Genomic DNA, 18180 nt, shown 5'->3' on the forward strand with positions numbered 1-18180 from the left:
TGAATTAACCTCAACTTAAAGAACGATAGGAAAGAAAAGAAAAGAGAACTATCATCTCCGGGACTTGGGTGTTTCGCTATCGCTTGGAAATGTTAGACATATGTAGCATGTGGCACTCTTTGGAGAGTATTCTCCTAGCCAATTAGAATGGTTGGTTGAGGTAGAAATTGATAGTTCTCAAATAGGCCTCGACAGTAGCACAGCTTATTCGGGGAGGGCGAAGGAGGCGTTCTCGTGTAAGTGACGAGTGACTGGATACAAACGAGTGGCGTAATCTCTAGACCGAGAGATGCAGGCTACTGTAGCGCCGAGTTGGTAGGCAATGAGTATGTATTTCTGTCGATCAACGTGGTGTACCTAGTTCCTCACCTACCTGCACGAAATCTTGTATTATTTGGGGGGTAATTACCGTTATGTAGGTCGATGAGCGGACTTTTCCGTGTGTAGTCCGGTAGGTTTTGTAGATGTAAGAAACACCTAAGGTATATTCCGAAGTCCTTGGTCTAATTCTCTTATATCAACTTTTAGTATTTAGTAGTGTGTAAATACTGAGTGGAACTAGATGAAGATGAGCTTATATTAATGTTGTTGTGTGGCATATGATTGAAGGATTATTAGAGCTGGAGGTGAGCGGTGTGAGCAAATACGCACAAGTTTATGGGAGCTGTAGGAGGCAACCCTCTGCGATGACTGCATCTAGTGACCAATTGTGGACGAATATGGTGGTGTAGGATGCTTGATGCGGAAATTTCCTAGGCGAGTTCAAGGGTGAGCAGTATGTTGTGCTACCGTACTACTACGTACATCATAACATCATCCTATCAATGATGTAACGTCGAGCCTGCTGCGCGCTGCAATCTGCAATGCATGCTGCAGCTTCCTGCAAGTAAAAAGCAGAGGAGGGAAGGAAGGTAAGAACGTGCATGAAGATTTTTAGCTAGCGTCCGGGGCATGTGGTGTAGCTAGTTCCTATTTTGTGGCTCCCGAGGATAATTACTACTTGCATTAACAATTTAACTCGTCCAGCTCGTCTCTCATCTCTTCCGTTCCTGTCAATGCTAAAAAATTCCTTCTCCCTTTCAAAGCCCCGAAAGTCTCCTCGCAGATCTGCGGACTAACTTCGTCATGGAGTCCCTGCCGCTATACTATGCAGATAGAGAACCCGCTCCGATATATATCTAACCAAGTACTAGTCACACTTGACTCAGTACGCGGTAGAGGTTGGAGGTGGGTGTGTCATTTTGTGATCGTGATAGGTGATGGTGTGCACTAGCAGACTAGCTATCAGCGAGCGCAGGAGGCGCAAATAGTGGATTGTTCCACCTGAGCTACTACTTCCAGCAGTTCTAGGTAAGCCCTTGTATCCCTGTCTACCAGGTAGTAATTGTTGGCTCTTTACTTCGGTGGGATAGCTTGGGAGCTCGTAGCTGCTTTCCTTGTCAAAGGTCAATGCTACTAGTCAAGATCTTCACAACGTCCTTATCGTCGTCTTTTTCACTCTACCTGTCTACTTCTTTCTGTATCCCATATTCTGTCTTTCCGCGCTTCGCGGTCAACTCATCCTGTGTAGCGTCACGCGCACACGAGCGAACGAGCTAGAGCCGTCGGCGAATCTACTGCACTTGACCTTTTTCGGTCCCTCCAATGCTTCTATATCTCCCCTAGCCACTGCCGCGGAGGTAGGGGGAACAGGAGTTGAAGATGGTTCCTCCTGCGAAGGAAATGCTTTCCTCGCTGTTGCGACCAAGACAGCCCGTTCGGCGCGTCGACTCGGCGCATCTTTTCGAATCAAATCCGAACACACCTTCTCCTGGTCAGGCGAGCCGCGATTATGGCGAACGACGACAACGACATGCCACTGCCGATTTTACTGAGGGCGACGATGACGACGAGGATGATGAAGACGACTTTGATCTTGACGATAGGCCGTCTGGTCCCCGCGTGACTTGGCCATATCAAGAAACCAATGCGCGCAGGAATTCGGCTTCCCTTATACCTCTATTTTCCGCCAGCCACCTCGGTAAGTTTACAATTGCTTCGCGATGAGCCTATATTATTAAGAACATGCGCTTATAATTGGATTAGATTCAATACCAGTCTACAATGTCGTCCATGCCATCAGAATAATCGTCCAAACAAAAACCGAGACTACTTTAACATGGGACCAAATTCGGTCGCCGCAGGTTTCCCAATTCCTTGTCAAGCCTATGCAACAACAAATTCGGACTCTGCATTTCAGCCGCGTGACGTTGTACGCCCTCATGGCAAACTGTCTACAATTTGCGAAGGAGGGGCAACTGTATCCGGGTAACGCAGGTACCAGTATCACGCGAGCGAGAGTTTGTGAGCTCCTGGCCTTGAAACTGTTGAAAGAGTACACCACGAGGGAGCTTATCGACGCTTTGTCCTATGACTTTTACCCACTCCAAGGAGCTCCCGACACGCCGAATATCCCCAATGCGAAGGCATCCGACAGCAAAGCTCGCCCGGCTGCAGCTCGATCTTCGACGCTCGAGGTAGCTATCCGAAGCAATGCCAAACACTTTCTAGCGCACCCGCTAGTGGTTCAGCAACTTGAGGCTATATGGAACGGCGCAATCAGTTTTTATTCAACCCAGGATAATATCCATAGGATGCCTTCTACGCCTGCAGGTTCGGGTGGAAATACTCGCAACGGCCAAATTAATGCTAGAACACCTCTTCTCAGCCATCAACCTGCTAAAGAACAGTCCCAACTTCCATTACATGCGGCACCTCTTCGACGGGCTGTCACTTTATATGACCCGCGCCAAGCCTCTCCCCTGAAGCTATCTCGTCTTCGTGTCCCGCGATATAGACAATTTCTATCAACATGCTCTTTATTTATATTGATATGCCTCTTCCTTGCTGTCTTGATACGGAGGTCTAATCGCATTACTGAGCTAGAATTAATTTTCTGGTTTTGGAGCGCGGGTTTCATGCTTGATGAGGTCGTCGGCTTCAACGAGCAGGGATTTTCTCTGTATATCATGAGCTTCTGGAACATATTCGACCTTGGTATTCTGTTACTTCTCATCATTTATTACTGCATGAGGGTTTATGGTGTCTTCCTCGTCAACCCCTTTCATTGGAATGAGATGGCATACGATGTCCTGGCAGCAAACGCAATTCTCTTGTTGCCACGCATCTTCAGCGTCTTAGACCACTATGAATACTTTTCCCAGCTCCTGATTGGCTTCCGATATATGTCATCTGAAATGGCCTCTTGCTTTTTTCTTATCCTAATTTGTTGCTCCGGATTCTTCGTGTTCTTCACGCTCTCCGGCGTCCACAACGACGCTTCCGATGTGGCTTTTAAGATCTTTCAGATATTGATGGGATTCACGCCAGCTGCGTGGGACGCGTATGTTTAACGTACCATTGGTTCCCGAATATTAGCTAATTACTATGATTCTTAGGTGGCCCGGATATTCTTATCTAGGCAGGGCAGTACTGGCGTTCTTCCTTTTCCTTACTCATTACGTCGTCGTGTAAGTTCACCTCTAACAATTAATTTACTGTCCTAACAAGAAATAGGACAATCCTGATTACTGTTCTGACAAATTCATTTATGCGCATTGCGTCGAACGCCAATGAAGAGCATCAGTAAGTATTTTCATTACTGCATCACTAAATTTATATATTAACACCAGCCTAGGTTCTTATTCGCGATCAATACCATATCCATGGTTAAGAATGATGCACTCTTTTCCTACGTTGCTCCTGGGAATATCTTCGCTTGGATCTTGATGCCATTACGATACGTTATGCCTATAAGACAATTTGTCATTCTGAATCGTACCATCATCAAACTCACTCATTTTCCTCTGTTGTTCTGTATATTTCTTTACGAGAAATACTTTCTCGCCTCCTCCATATATGAACCTACAGATCTAGTTGAGAATCCAGGGCGTCATACAACCAGAGGAATATCTTTCGCCGATCCCAGTATCAGGGGCCCAGCCCTGTTTAGCCCAACTTTGCGAACTCGCGAAGAATCGATTGCTGGTTTCCAAAAAGATCGTGCTCTTGAGGAGGTTTTCCGTCGCCCCCCAGATGCTGGCACACTACGAAGTCAGAGGAGACAGGAAAGGAGGAAAACGCAGACAGCTATCCGAAATTGGATGGATAACAATGATGAGATTGGGGAACGCTTATCACATTGGCCTACAATCGATAGTCGCCCGAGTTTATCGCAGCGAAGAATGAGCATGAGTCGTGATTTTCCTAAGAGGTTTAGGCACGTCTCTGATATTCGATCGGCTGCAAGTGACCCGGCGGACCTTATATCGAATAACGCCTTTCCCGTCTCCAACATTAGAGAATTAAATGGCCAAATTGTGGAACAACAGGAACGGTATAGGGATCAAACAGAAGCTGACGGCGATGACGAATTCGTAACAAACGACGAGGATGAAGAGGATGAAGCAGCAGTCGCTGCAAATCGCCGTGATGGCAAAACTGACGAAGACGAACAGGATGATTACTTTACAACCCCTCCAGCGGTACGACGTAGATCGACTGTACCGTCCTCTCGAAGCTCTTCCTCGCACCTCCAGAGCCCGTCCTTCGTGTCACCGAGGGCTGGCAACCAACCTAACCGCCAAGGTCTACATAGCCGCACACTCTCTACCAATACCATTCTCTATGCTCCACAAGGGCCTAGTCGCCACGGACTTAGCCCATCTTCGATATCTGAAGAACCATCCGGGACACGTTCTCGGCCGCGAACGAGCCGATTAACTAAGACCGCAGAATCGGCCGACCCAAGTGGGACACGCTCACCACGAAAGATACCAAATGAGCCCAGATCCACGATCCGGCCAAGGTCGATACCAATAAAATCGGCGCCTAACCGCTCCACCCTCCTTAACCTCGACCCGAGACATCGGCAACTCTCTTCTATCGATGTGGATATCAATTCTGACATGGGGCTTGATGGACATCATGAATTTGGGGCGGTTGCATCATCCTTTGCTACGCAAATGGCTATGGCTACTGGCCAATTGAAAGCTCTGCATCGAGGCAATCAAGATCGCGAGGACGCTGATAGAATGAGTCGGCTAGTTTTAGCTCGAATGAAGACTCTTGAGGAGGGCCTCGCGGACGTCGCCAAAGAGATGAGAGTCTTGAGAAGTACAGTACCAACAGCACAGAACTCAGGCGACGACAATAGCTGGAAGACAAGTACAAGTAGCGAGATGCTATCCAGTAATAAAAATAAATCCGAGAAAGCGGTTAAGGGTAGAAAGAGCCGGCCCGGAAGTTCCAAGGAACAAAACTTTCCGCCAACTATGACTGTTCTAAAGAGTGGAGATTCAAAGGATAAGGGCAAGGAGGTTGCGAGATCTGAGACTGAGCCGGCCAAAAGTGTCTTAAGAAGAAGAGGAAGTTCGTTTTAATTGATCCGGGTACATGTATATGGGGTGTGTTGAGGGTTGCTGACTCTATAAAAGTCATGCATTCTGGCGTTTTTGGTTTGCTTGCTTCGAGGTTCAGGTGGCAGGTGTGAACGAGCTTAAGCTCCGGTTCGGTGCCGTCATGAAGGAGTTTGAGGGCATACCCGCCATCTGTGCATCTGATATGGTCATGATATGCCGTGTGGTAGGTTGTACTATTAGCCGGAACTGGGTTGTATAAAACAGCTTGCTAAGGCTGATGGTTATTCGCAACAATGAACACGATCAACAGGCCTTTAAAATTATTTTACTTTATTGGTGTCTTTGGTGTTATACTATTTTCATCTATTCGGTCTCTAACGTGATATTGAAAAACATCAACCATTCTTAGTCCGTACGTCTCTGGGTACACGTATTCGTCTAATTTGAAGCCAACCGAACCTACCAATTTATGGTAAGACATCAGGTTCAATTCATCAAATATTTGATTGAATCTGAACATATCCACCCTTAAGGTTCTCATGGTTGCCCTTCATATGTATATATTTCAATATGTCGTAGATCCCATCTCATTCTGGATTTTACTCTCGGATTCCCCTGATCTAGATCCCGCCACCACTCCTATCGACGCTAACGTAGAAGTTCGGGTGCTCGGCAGAGCTCTTCTGGGCTTTCTCGTTGCGGTTCATGGCGGATTGTTGGTATCTCACGGCAGCTACGATACCCGTTGCAGCGACGGCAGCGAGAGCGAGACCAGGGTGGCGAGCGCTACAGAGCCAAAGGTTAGTTTGGCAAGTTCTTGCATGTCTACGTGGATGTGTATAGGTAGTATAAGAAACAAGACCCATTGTCTGCACGCTGATTGTTGGAAGAGGGGATCCGAAACCGGGGGTGAGAACGAAACTCCTAGACTTACATGTTGAGACGTCCTCCGCTGACAATTCGTGATGCTCCGGTTCGATCCATGATTGTATCGGCTGTGAAGGCTGTTTGGATAGAAATAGCAATTATTATGCTTGTTTGAGTTCAGCCTAAGGATACGCTGCCCTAGGAACCTGGTACTCTCAGAGGATTGGTTGTTATGGCTATGATAGCTTGAATTATGATTCTTTGTATATGGTATACAATAAATACGACTCAGGGATCCATGTAATAGTTACCTTGTGTGTTAAGCAAGGAATATAAATGGTTGTATTATGTAATGTACCCTTTTATCTAGACAAAGAGAAGCTTGAGAAACTTTGAAGCTTGCCCAGACAAGGTGACAGAGGTTTATGTATTCAGATCCCAGGGTGTTGACCGCTATGTGCGTGTACCACGATGGCCACCCTAGCTGCCTGCCATCAAAAACCGATAAGATATTCTCCATATTTATGTCATACAAGGGGTAGTCGGTCTAGATTCCCCAGATTCTCGGTTGAGTGGGCAGATACTGGTGAGGTCCTAATGGTGCGATCGGATGCGGAACGAAAAAAATAAGGGAAGTTAAGGGAACCTGGTTGTGGGTGCCCTAAACTTTGACCGAAAAGGGACAAGGAGCACGCGAGCGAATGGGGTGCACTGAGAAGAAATCCTGGAAACTTACTAAACCTCATGAGTTTGCATTAGCGGGGGAATTTAGAGTTGGATTCGGTATTGGATTATCGGGTAAGGACGGGTTGCGACGTTTAAAGCTTGGAAACCATTGGAGATGCGGGGTAGGCTGAAGCAAAAACTTTAGAAACCAGTTCTACTATTCATTTATAAAACCAGTTGACTTAGCTGCCTAACAGCTTAGGTACCTAGTATATAGGTAGGTGCCTACAATTAATCATCTCTTAAAATGACATATCAATTCTTAAATCTACCCTGTCAGTCTGTTCGCAATATGTCTACTGATACGTCTACCTCCAGCCAATCGCCACCTCAATGCATTTGTAGTAGGCAGCTTTAAAAGCAGTCAAATATGATTCTCACCTTAGCATACTACCTACATAGTAGATACTTACCTAGTAGGTATCCATGGATGTATTCAAGAAAGGTAAGTGTCCATGACTTACATGTATACCTGTTTCTATACCAAACCATGATACTATATACCAAACACAGCCTCTGATTGACGCGGCACAGGTACCTACTTCATTAGATATATCTAAGCCACTTCTGAAAAACCTATACTTCCTAGTACCTAGGCACAGTCCGTCTGAAGTGCACCAGCACGGTGCCATAGGGCTAGAAAGAGTGACCGTGTTAAATACACAGTTAAAATGCAGTCATATTTCGAGACAATGTTGACCAATCATGGTACGAGAGAGGTGCGTTATAGTGGCTGAAGCGGCGCGGACTTTTCTGCAGTAACGGCATGTGGTAGGTACCTACGTTATACATGAACATGGGTAAAGTTTGCCACTTCGTGCAGGGTACAGGGGTATCTACACATCGAGACAAGAGCTCTGGAAGCTTACAGGTAAGGCAGTCGTGAGGCATCAGCCAAAAGGCAGCTACTACTACAGCCTTGCCATCTATTTGATTTCTCATTCCTTTTTAAATCTCATCTCTTCCCTCACAATATACTTCTTCCATCTCTTTAATTTCCTGTATACTTTTCCATTTTGCCCAGCCTTAGTCTTGGATACCCCTCCGTAATATCCATACGCGCAACTTATCACCAATTACTCTGGCAAACCCAGGTCGTCGTCTTACTTTGGTCGCTTTAGACGATCCTTATACTCACCATGTCCACACAAGATACAGAGGGACAGGGCCAGGAGCAGAACATGCAAGAAAGATCGGATTCTCCTATACCATCTACTTCGCCTATTCCGTCAACCCAACCCCCTCCCCAAGGTTCCCTACTTGATGCGGCTATCAGCCAATTGCTCAAAGAGCACCCAAGTCAAGGGAGCAGAACCTACGATTCCGATCATCGAGAACATCGAGATATCAATTTGATCCATCAAGTTTCAATTGAATGTCAATCCGGTGATACATTAATCATAGTTAACTTCCCTCAAGGCTATAAGAATTGTAAACGGGAAACGGTAGGCGCATTTCCAGACATTCAAATATCATATACCTATATAAATATATATATATATATTTTCTTATGTCTTCATAAAGCCCATCCATCTACACAACAGATAGGGAATACCCTATGATCAAATGGGCATCTCGATATAGAGCTGATTCAGGGTGCGTCGTAGTGGACCTCGAAACGATTCCACGCCAATTCGGAAAATCTTCTTGCTACTGGTTCGAAAGTGTTCGCACAGCTATTGTCCCCCGAGGGACAGGCCCGTATCCGGAAGAGGATCGGTGAACCTCTCCCACAGAAATATGTTCTTGATCTTACACCTTCGGTCGAAGGAGATGAGTTGGCAGCTCAGCTTATGGAACTATCTCTCCCTCTCGGCGTGAGAGACTGGTGGATGTCCAAAGAGAGGCTTGGAATATCGAAATATTTTGTTTCGGGACACGACGACCACTGCCCTGCTCATAATGAAGTCCCTATCGACTGCAAGAAGACTGATGAGTATATTGATCATGACATGGGAAGAGAGGTACTCCCAAAAATTGATCTGGACCATATCATATTGTCGGAATCTAGGGCCATCCTTGATTATTGTCCAATCCGGCATCGCGCTAACATCATTCGCCTCGTCTTAGCCATCCAGGGCCACGACTTAGTCTTGAACTCTGCACCGCGGGCATATACTCTCACCGGCATTGCGAGAATACTGGATTGTACCAATGCCATTGTAAGCGGATCCCCGAACTAATTGCCTATCACAAGAAGGGTACTAACTTGATGTTTTAGCGGGACTCGGTGTGCACATGGTTGATGGTAGAGCCTAACACCGACTTTGTTGATATCAACACCGAGGCTGCCTTCACGATGGCATGGAAACTGGAACTATCCAACGTCACCCGAGCCGCCTTTCGTGTTCTCGTAGTTGAGAGGGCCCTTGATACTCTAGCTGCTGAGCCTCGTGTGGACGCAGCTCGGTATACAATATTCGGTCGTCCTCGTGTAGACCTTTCCGACGATTTGCAAACGGTCGTTCAATATGCAACACTTAAGCTTGTCGACCGTGTCCAGCAGATCCTCGCAAAGTTGAAATCTGATCAGTTTTACGATCTGCTCGGAATATCGGAATATCAGAAGTTCGTGCAGACGGGCAATCTCATTCGCAGCGCTCTTTCTGCCAATACGAGCCACGATACCGAACAATCACCGCCAGAAGAACTATGCGAATTATCCACACGGTACACGGCCCTTCTTAATAGATTACTAGAATATAATGGTCGGATCGTGTGCGAGGCAATGGATTCCTCGCCTGGTAATGACCTGCAAAGAGACTACGATCGCGACCGTCGATGCTATGTCCCAGCTACGAGATGGAACCCCACTGCCCTCATCTACAAAAACTTCACTGATGCTCAGCATCTGCTAACTCCAACCTTCTGGGAGGAGCTGACATCAATACCCTACGCGTATACCAGAGAAACCTATCCGGACCACTTTTTAGGCGATACCATAGATGCGTTCAACGCCAAGCTGAACAATAATATTCGCTATCTTGCTCCTACCAGCGGAGATTTGTTTGGAATTAGGGTGTATGACAACTTCTATTTTGATCTACCTAAGTTCCGCGACCAACTTCATACTGCTATAGAGCGTTTAATGTTCATCTGGACGAAACCGGACTCGGAAGCCCCTCTGACCCGATCGAGGCATTTGCTTCTAGCATTATCGGACGAGGAGTTCCAGTACCTCCCACTTTGGGCTGGTGGATTTGATGATGGCACGGGTGGTGTTTTCGAACCTACTGTACCGGACGCCGACCTTGGCCCCATCGGACCCGGCCCAGCATATCGCACCGGTGAGACGGTGACGACGGATGTCTCGAGTATCTGCCAATCGGACAAGACGCCCAGTCAAGCTAGCACCGTTACCCTAACAGCCGGACGGTCGCTGGCCGCTGTGCCTTCTAACGCAGTGCCTACTACTATAAACGATGGCGTATCTATGGGAGGAACAAACACTATGTCTACATCCTCTATCGTCATGGTGGATGACGTAAACGAGCTGGACGATGATACCGACGATGCGTTCGAATTCGACGATAGCGACGAAATCAGCGATGAGGCTTGGTCTCAGGTCGAAGAACCTTAAGCTCAATCATCCAAGGCAAATCCGGGGTACTTATGTTGTTGATTAGGTAGCATGGCGGCTTCATGAATTCTTTTCGTTCTTGGCGCTTTTATGTTGTGGGAGATATGAGCCATGATGGGATGATCTAGCAAGCGAGTTTTCTTGGTATTAAGGGGTGAGGATATATCCCATTGGATTTTACGACTCCTTAATTAGTAACCACCTTCGGTTGTGTTTGTAATAGCCTTCTAGAGTAGGTGTGAGATGGTTAGAGGATATATTCGCCCTGAGCGATATTTACCTAGGCGACTTGGTTACGTATTATTCCCTACCTACCTAGTGTACCTAGTCAGGTACCTGAGCGGGCAATAATAGGTACTGTTTCAATTGTCTGGTGTTATGGCCCTAAGGTGATTGTAAACGAGATGCTTGGTGGGTCGGGCTCAACTCAACAGAAAACCGGCGATCCCAGGTAGGCCGAATTGAAAGAGATCGCCTCTGACGTCATTTGTGGCTTTTTTTAAAATATTAGGTACGTATATTGGTATCGTTTGTAATACGGTCACAGTGTGAAAGTACATAGACGAGTTCATCTGAATATGAGATGGCCGGAATCTTTATTTTACCTCGGATCACGCATGTACCCGTAGGTATCAAGAGCTACATGTAGCTAGGTAGCTAGCGACCAATTACCACCCTCCGCCGATCTTAAGTAGTGTACAAAGCAAGCATAATACATTGAGGAATCATTGCAGAAAAAGCAAAACAGAAAGTATCATTCCCCCTTCAAAATGCCAAGCAGCAGTAGCAATGGCATGCATTCGGACATCTCATGTGAATTCCAGGTAATTGACCAACTCCTCTCTCCCTTTTCCTTTTCTAAACGCCGGTTTCCATGTTCGTCAGTGTCTCTGTTGCGCCGTTTAGTTCAATGCAGACCCCCTTCCTGCGTCACGTGTATGATGAGATGGTTGCCTAGTCTATGCGTGGTAATGGGAACATAAACGTGGAAATGAAGCCAGATCCATAGGTGTTAATGGAAATTTCCCGGACGTTGACAATGATCTTAATCAAATCCATTCCATATCGACGTCGGCGCCGGCTTCCATCGCCTCTGTACTCTGCTTTTTAGGTCGGCCTCGGGGTCTTGGCTTCGAGTTAGACCGTGCCCGCTTCTTTCGTCCGCCGGGTGCATTGCCTGCCTTCCTCTTGCGACCGCGGGGATCATGATCGGCCGCGTCTTCATCGTCGTCTCCATCTGGAGAAGCTGCCTCCCCGTCGAGATCAAACTCGTCCTCTTCCTCGGGAACTTTGACTTCGTTGTCGACGTTCAAGAGCTCCACAAATGCCCGGCATTGTTCGATCATGTGTTCCGGTGTGTCGAATGCAGACATAATTCTGGATACGTCATCCCAGAATTTGTCTCCGGTGACACCCTGAACCTTGACCGGGGACTTGGCGAGATCCTTCGGGGCACTCTTTCCCTTGCTCTCGCGCCGGCTGGAGCTAAGCCCATACAAACGGCGTAGGTACGTACGGACCTCCCAAAGGGCAAGAAGGATCACTGAACCAGCTGCTAGTTGATGGAGCCGTTGGGGATCGACAGTAGGCGGCGCCGGAGCAATAGGCTGTTCTTCGCCACTAACGATTTGCTGGGAGATAGAGATCGGATCCATTCGTACATGAAAGATCTCGGACTCGATTGCTTGAGCGATACTAGATCCCGTTCCAGTCACCATTTTCTCCATGGTAATAACTGTAGTCTGCAGCTCGCCGATCGTGACGAACTCAAAGAATGCGATATTCTCGATTATAAACCGAGAAAATTGTACGTGTGAAGATAATGCCTGACCTGCGGGAAGCTTCGAAAGGTCGAAGTCGATTTGCCCAACAAGTTTCTCGAGAAATCGAACGCGGTTTTTCGATTTGCTGATTTTCAACACTTCAGTGAGAAGATGAAGTTTTGACATAAAAGGGTGCTCGGTCGCGCCTCGTGGGTCTTTGATAATATCACGTTGGTACTGAAAAGCTGATTGTATCGCTTTTGCATACTCCCGCTCGAGCACGCTCTCATATTTCTCGTGAAGTGCCCTATGCTCATGATATGCCAATTCCGAGATCTTGGGCACTGGGCAGGTCTCAAGAGTAATAAGTGTGACCCCGGTCTCTTTCGGATGCACGAGACCTTGCCTATTGATGCTTGCTAATACCTCCATGGCGAGAAAGGCGTGGTCATCATGAGTCGCAAGCGTAATACGAGTGATGTCTTTTAGGAACCGCTGCGTGGTCGCACTGGCAACGTCATCGAAACTGGTGCCGCCCATAACTTTGAGATCCCTCTTAACGGATTCTTTGCCTGCGGCCGCTTGCTCGGAACGCTGCTCTTCTATCAATAGGAATTCCTTGAAAGATCGAAGGATCATTGACTCCAAAACCGGCATGCGCTCATCGAAAGCTTGTTGGAAGGTGGTATAGACATTGGCAGACACGTAATTCCTAGGGTTGGATTGGCAGATGAGCCCAATGGCATCCAGTGCTGGCCGCCTCACATCAACTGGCCGGGAAGGGTTTGCAAAAGGGACGAGAACATCCACCATGAGTTTTGATACGGAACCCTTCCACTTTGGCAGATTGGGCTTGGACTTGAAGTGCTCTTCTTGGCTGTCTAGGCTGCAATGTTTGCCAATCATTCCAACGATGAGGGAATATCGGTCAAACTGTCTGATCTTTGTCCGGTCAAGCGGTCCCTTGCCACTCATCAACTGGATATTCTTAAGGCATGATAGCACCAGGTGAGTAGGTGGCTTGAACGTCTCGAGGAGTTCGCTAATGATCCAGACACATGCCACAACATCGTCCAGTAGTGCCCTCGTGACTTTGGAGGTTGCGGGCATGAGGGATCTTTGAACCTCGACGAGGAAGTTCGAATGCACACTTGACACCTGGGGCAGCACACGACGATATATGACGACTACAGCTCTCGAGACCGTCAAGTCTTCGCTAGTGCTGACGCTAGCAATATGAGGCTGTAGTTGCCGGATCTGCTCAAAAGTGAACAGCTTGGGATCGGCTTTTGCGAAAATCATCAAGACTTGGAAAGCATCTCTGCTGGAAGGAATTGATGGGTCGTCCGATTCGGGATTGCCGATAAGGTCGACCAAGTCGGCCACAAGTCTTGTGCAAACTCGAGAGTTAGCTTCTGCAAGCTTATAGTCGGGCGAGAGGATTGTCTGAAAGACCTTGTCTAGGACGAGCGCGGTATTTCCCTGCTTGACGGTCTGGACCATTAGAGCAACATGGTCGGTGAGAGCCTGTTTGAAAGCAACTGAGTCGTCCTCCTTGTAAAAAGGGGAGATCCAAACTTCTTCTATCATCTGTCTTGCAAGCTCCCGTACGCCCTCATCCGGATCTTGTGTACGATGTAGCAGTCCGTTTGCAATGGTGCTTCGAACTACTTTGCTCTCGTTACCGAGGTAAATGTCTTTGGCCAACTTCATCGCTCTTTTTCGCACACCTATTCCGGAATCGATGAATCTTTGGATGACTGTTGGCGTCATCTTCTCCTCTAGCCTAGGGCGCATGGCCATGCACTTCCCGATGAGACCCAGGGCCGAGTCTCGTACTTGGGGCGAGGAGTCATTAGAACACTGAAGGATGAGCTGGATGAACACACTATCGCCGTCCAGGATGGTCGGATCTGTGTCGAGCACGAGATTGATACTCTTAAGACTACGACTACGCACAGTTGCCTGATCCGTAGTCATTGATCCCATCAGTATGTTTAGGATATTTTTGAATGAGGCGCAAAAGTTTGACCGGAGGAGGATCGTTGAATGAGAAAGCTTTGCGTGGCTAGGAACCACCGATTTGAAGCTGTATTCGCGCGAGAGCCATTTCGGGTCGTCGATCATGTTGCGAAGGCGAAATGCAATTCTCCCGAGCTCGGAATCCCGTTCCTCTGGCTCCTCATTCGCAACGGAGTCATAACCAAGGCTAACCTGTGATCCCCAGTCTGTGATAAGGTAGGAGATGGCACCTTTGAGATAAGGGTCGTCACCTAGGCGATCTTGCAGGTGTTCCAAGACAACGCGATATGGTCCTAGCCAACTAATGGTCTTTTCCGTTGACATGTTGCCTTCAAGAACGTTGAGAGTCAGATCAGCTAACCACCGACCGAGTTCATCCGAGTCGCTTCCCTCAAAATTAGTAGCGGTCTTCCGGACATAAGATCGCAATCTCGAGATAGCCGCAGCCATAACACCGAGAAGTTCCAGGGCCATATTTCTTGCGGGTGCCGCATTTTTATCACCATCCACCTGTTGGAACATCATGTACATTGTGAGCCGAAGCAACAGTTCTGCCGCAGGCCAATCTGGAGAGTCTAAACAGGTAGTGAAGTCTTCGATGAACAAGTCTAATAGGTTTCGATACGGCGTATCTCCGGACTTGGTGGATTTCAGTGCTCGCTTCACTATGAAGTTAACGACATACGTGGCGTTGCGATAAGCGCCGTCCGCAAGCGTCTTCGCAAGAGCCTGTAACTCTTGGATGGCCGTTGAGTGCTGGACTGCAGCATTGGTCTCCGTTTTGATCGCGTAGGTGGGTTCTGCTTTGCCGTTGACGCCATCGGATAATGTGTGGCCACCGCTCCCATCATCTTCTGCCAGACTCTGCATCATCCGACCACGAAGCTTTTCTTTGCGATCATCTACCTTTCCAGCACTTGCCTGGATGAGTCGCATGATCAGTGCTGAAACGGGCTGGATACTTTTGCCTTCCGAAAGTTTGAACTGCCTCGCGCTCTGCTTTCCTATAGGCAACTTCTCTAGAGAAGTTAGGATTTCATTAAAGATTCCCTCTCTCTGGGCAGGGTTCATCAAGAATATTTGCGACAATACGTTCATGGCGACCAGACGAAGGGCATCAAATTTCTGGACACCTACGACCGAATCCCTCTCTGTGTGAGCATTCTCCACGAATATTAGACGCGATGCCACGAACTCTAGAGTGTGTACAACGGTCTCAGAGAGGTCAATGCTAACTATCAAGTCAGACATCAGAGAGAAGACCTTCTGGCAAGTAGTGAAAAGAGTGCCGATGACTTTCTTGTGTATCGTTAACAGGCGGAATATGTTACTGGTGGGACCGGTGCTCCGCAACTCGGCTGTTGGGATGATAATGTCACTGATGACATTTCTGAAGAGATTTAAACCTTGTTGGATTAGGTCTTCAGAATACAGCTGTCTCTCTTCCCGACCGCCGCACATGATGCGGAACGATGTGCGCGCAGCTTTGAGGCCCATCTCGATGCCATTGAGCTGTTGTGCCCAAAACCCGATGTCGGTTTCTCCCCACGCCTCATCTAGCTTGAAATCGAGCGATTCTGTTTGCTTCAAAGAGCCTTCGCTCAAGGTCTGGATTCGAAGTAGATCATGTAGAGGCGCTTGGCGGAAACATCCAAGGCTAATGACCCTATTTATTTGCTTATGAGCTTTATCATGCGCAGCTATTGTCATGGTAGGTTCCTGATCATTCGTCAACGTAATTAGATGCGATGTAGCACCTCGCTCGTTCGATAGGTAGTCATCGGCAGAAAATATCTCCTGGAAACATCTGCGCAAGTCCCCAAAAGCGGCATTAGCAAGTTCGCGCTGGTTGAGCTCTCCTCCAAGGGCATCTTCGAACTCATCTTGTGCGGCGCGTTTCCTTTTCGCAGATAAGTGTGCCGGAAGTTCAGGCGCATCGGGAACTACAGCGAATTCGTTTTTATCAAAGCTAGCCGCTGGTAGTTCGATTTGAATGGCAACATGCTTAAGAGAAGACGCCGATGATGGTGGAGGTTGATCTTGCTCCGGCACATGCGACAACTGCTGAGGAGCATCCGATAATTCGGTCTTGGGTATGATAGCCTGCGGTGTTGGGGTTTCTGGTTCTACCTTCGGGGCTGGTGAAGGTAGCACTTGTGAGGGTTGTGAAACCGGAAGTGTGGGTGGCTTTGGTGTCACCATCAGATCGGCAAGTGAAACTGTCTGGGCTTGAATTTGGGCTGCTATAGGTGATGATGGAGCGGGAGGTCTGGGAGGAGTGTAGATGGCAGCGGCAGTATTTAGCTCTTTTCTGGTGGGCAGATGAATTTCAATGCGAGACTTGTTATGAGCAACTGCTTGCGCATTTGAGGTAGCAGGATTATGTTTAACTACCTTAGGTGGCTCTTGTCTGCGTGCCTTGGGAGACGACTTCTTCGAGATTCGAGGAGACATGCCGTGACCGTGACCTTGGCCGTAGCTGTGACCGTGGCCATTCGGTGTAGAAGCATCTGTGGTCTCGGTGTTGGAATAACGGAAAGAGATGGAGGTATTGTCATAAATCAGCTTAGCGAAGGGTGAAATTCCATCGGCGACACTTTTGGTTGGCTTGTTAAGTGGTAATGTAGCTATCGGCGAAGTTTTGAACTGGCTGTTACAATTTCTGTCAATACATGCATGATATATGACAAGACACATAAATTGGAAGAGTTCAATGGATATGCTCACAAGTGCGTGATCTTGTCCGTCTTCAGGAGATGCTGCACGAATTCAAGGCTTCCCTCAACACGCTTCGAGTGGCTAGATATCTCAGCTTCTTTATTTAAGGCATCGTAATCTTCCCTAGAGACTAGGCCGGCGAGAGATGGTGCGAGAGGACCAGAACCAATCGTAGGATTTCTAATGATATCTTTTCGAGATTTAAACTTCTCGTTAGGTTCAAGGTCACGCGGGAAAAGTGCTTAACGTCTAGTGTCTAATGTCTAATCGCGCAAAGTGCAACAACGACAGAGAGGAAGGGGAGAGGCAGGAGCGACCAGAGGATTTAAGACTCACCTGGTTCAAATGGAAAGACCGACGTGAAGGGAGTATAAGGAAGGGCTTCGCCTAAGGTGAAGGGTTTCGAAATATTCGGCTGTGGTTGATATACGCCTGAACCAGGACCGGGCTGCGGATAGCCTTGTTGATGAAAGTGAGGCGCGATGCCATTCTGATTGCTTGATTGAGGGTTTGCCATCGTGATCCAAGCCTCTTATACAAGCCTCCGATACACTACAATCAAGCTATTTGGTTTCCAGCCGTGCTGAAGTAGGTATGTTTCCTACCTCATCGCAATCACCGTCGCGGTAAGATGTGTAACCGGAGCGTGAATTGTGCCATACGTAGCAGTTGGGTGTTGTTTGTCTAGTTTTGTCGGGCTTTTCGGGCTTGTCGGGATTGTTGGGCTGGTCAGGTCTAATTACGACTTCGAAGGTTGATGTATTGCGGAAGATGAGAATGGAAAGTTTAACTTGAGATGCTAGACGGGAACAGCCTGATACCTAGTCCAGCCTTGCGCAAGTCAGGAAGCTTTAGGTAATTTCATTGAGGCGCATGTGGATTGCATTGCGACCTATTGGTGAGTACTAGGTACTGCCTGGATAACAGGCTTGCACATGTGCACATTCCATGCACAGCTTTATGTAGCCTTTGTTTTATGTACATCTACATATGTATGTAACCAAGTACCTGTATATAATAAAGCGGATCCATGTAGCTAGTCTAGTACCAATCAGCACTAGCTTTGTGGGTATTTAGATTATCGATAAAGTGAATCTACAGTAGT

The 18180-nt window shown here is 47.6% G+C and overlaps 4 protein-coding genes across 4 annotated transcripts; 2 read left to right on the forward strand and 2 right to left on the reverse strand.

Annotated features, from left to right (window-relative positions):
- The first annotated feature begins 1035 nt into the window (after window positions 1–1035).
- GGS22DRAFT_150641 (uncharacterized protein) lies at window positions 1036–5750 on the forward strand. The gene is made up of 6 exons (XM_047959339.1): window positions 1036–1350; window positions 1571–2020; window positions 2086–3382; window positions 3438–3509; window positions 3556–3624; window positions 3677–5750. Exons 2-6 carry the CDS (start codon window positions 1702–1704, stop codon window positions 5418–5420), a joined length of 3501 nt encoding a protein of 1166 aa, XP_047824173.1. The 5' UTR covers window positions 1036–1350; window positions 1571–1701; the 3' UTR covers window positions 5421–5750.
- Window positions 5751–6019: 269 nt separating this feature from the next.
- GGS22DRAFT_183688 (uncharacterized protein) lies at window positions 6020–6383 on the reverse strand (the record flags this gene model as incomplete). Its single annotated transcript, XM_047964113.1, has 2 exons — window positions 6020–6185; window positions 6334–6383. The coding sequence occupies 2 exons, from the start codon at window positions 6381–6383 to the stop codon at window positions 6020–6022; spliced, it is 216 nt and encodes a 71-aa protein (XP_047824174.1).
- Window positions 6384–7839: 1456 nt separating this feature from the next.
- Window positions 7840–10938, forward strand: GGS22DRAFT_150643 (uncharacterized protein). Its single transcript, XM_047959340.1, has 3 exons — window positions 7840–8437; window positions 8600–9154; window positions 9214–10938. The coding sequence occupies exons 1-3, from the start codon at window positions 8132–8134 to the stop codon at window positions 10570–10572; spliced, it is 2220 nt and encodes a 739-aa protein (XP_047824175.1). The 5' UTR covers window positions 7840–8131; the 3' UTR covers window positions 10573–10938.
- A 207-nt stretch (window positions 10939–11145) lies between these two features.
- Window positions 11146–17984, reverse strand: GGS22DRAFT_150645 (ARM repeat-containing protein). The gene is made up of 3 exons (XM_047959341.1): window positions 17412–17984; window positions 17085–17265; window positions 11146–17007 (listed from the first exon to the last, which is right to left on the reverse strand). Exons 1-3 carry the CDS (start codon window positions 17590–17592, stop codon window positions 11622–11624), a joined length of 5748 nt encoding a protein of 1915 aa, XP_047824176.1. The 5' UTR covers window positions 17593–17984; the 3' UTR covers window positions 11146–11621.
- Between the last annotated feature and the right edge of the window lie 196 nt (window positions 17985–18180).

Source organism: Annulohypoxylon maeteangense, assembly GCF_022496945.1.
Source record: "Annulohypoxylon maeteangense strain CBS 123835 unplaced genomic scaffold GGS22scaffold_1, whole genome shotgun sequence".
NCBI lineage: Eukaryota > Fungi > Ascomycota > Sordariomycetes > Xylariales > Hypoxylaceae > Annulohypoxylon > Annulohypoxylon maeteangense.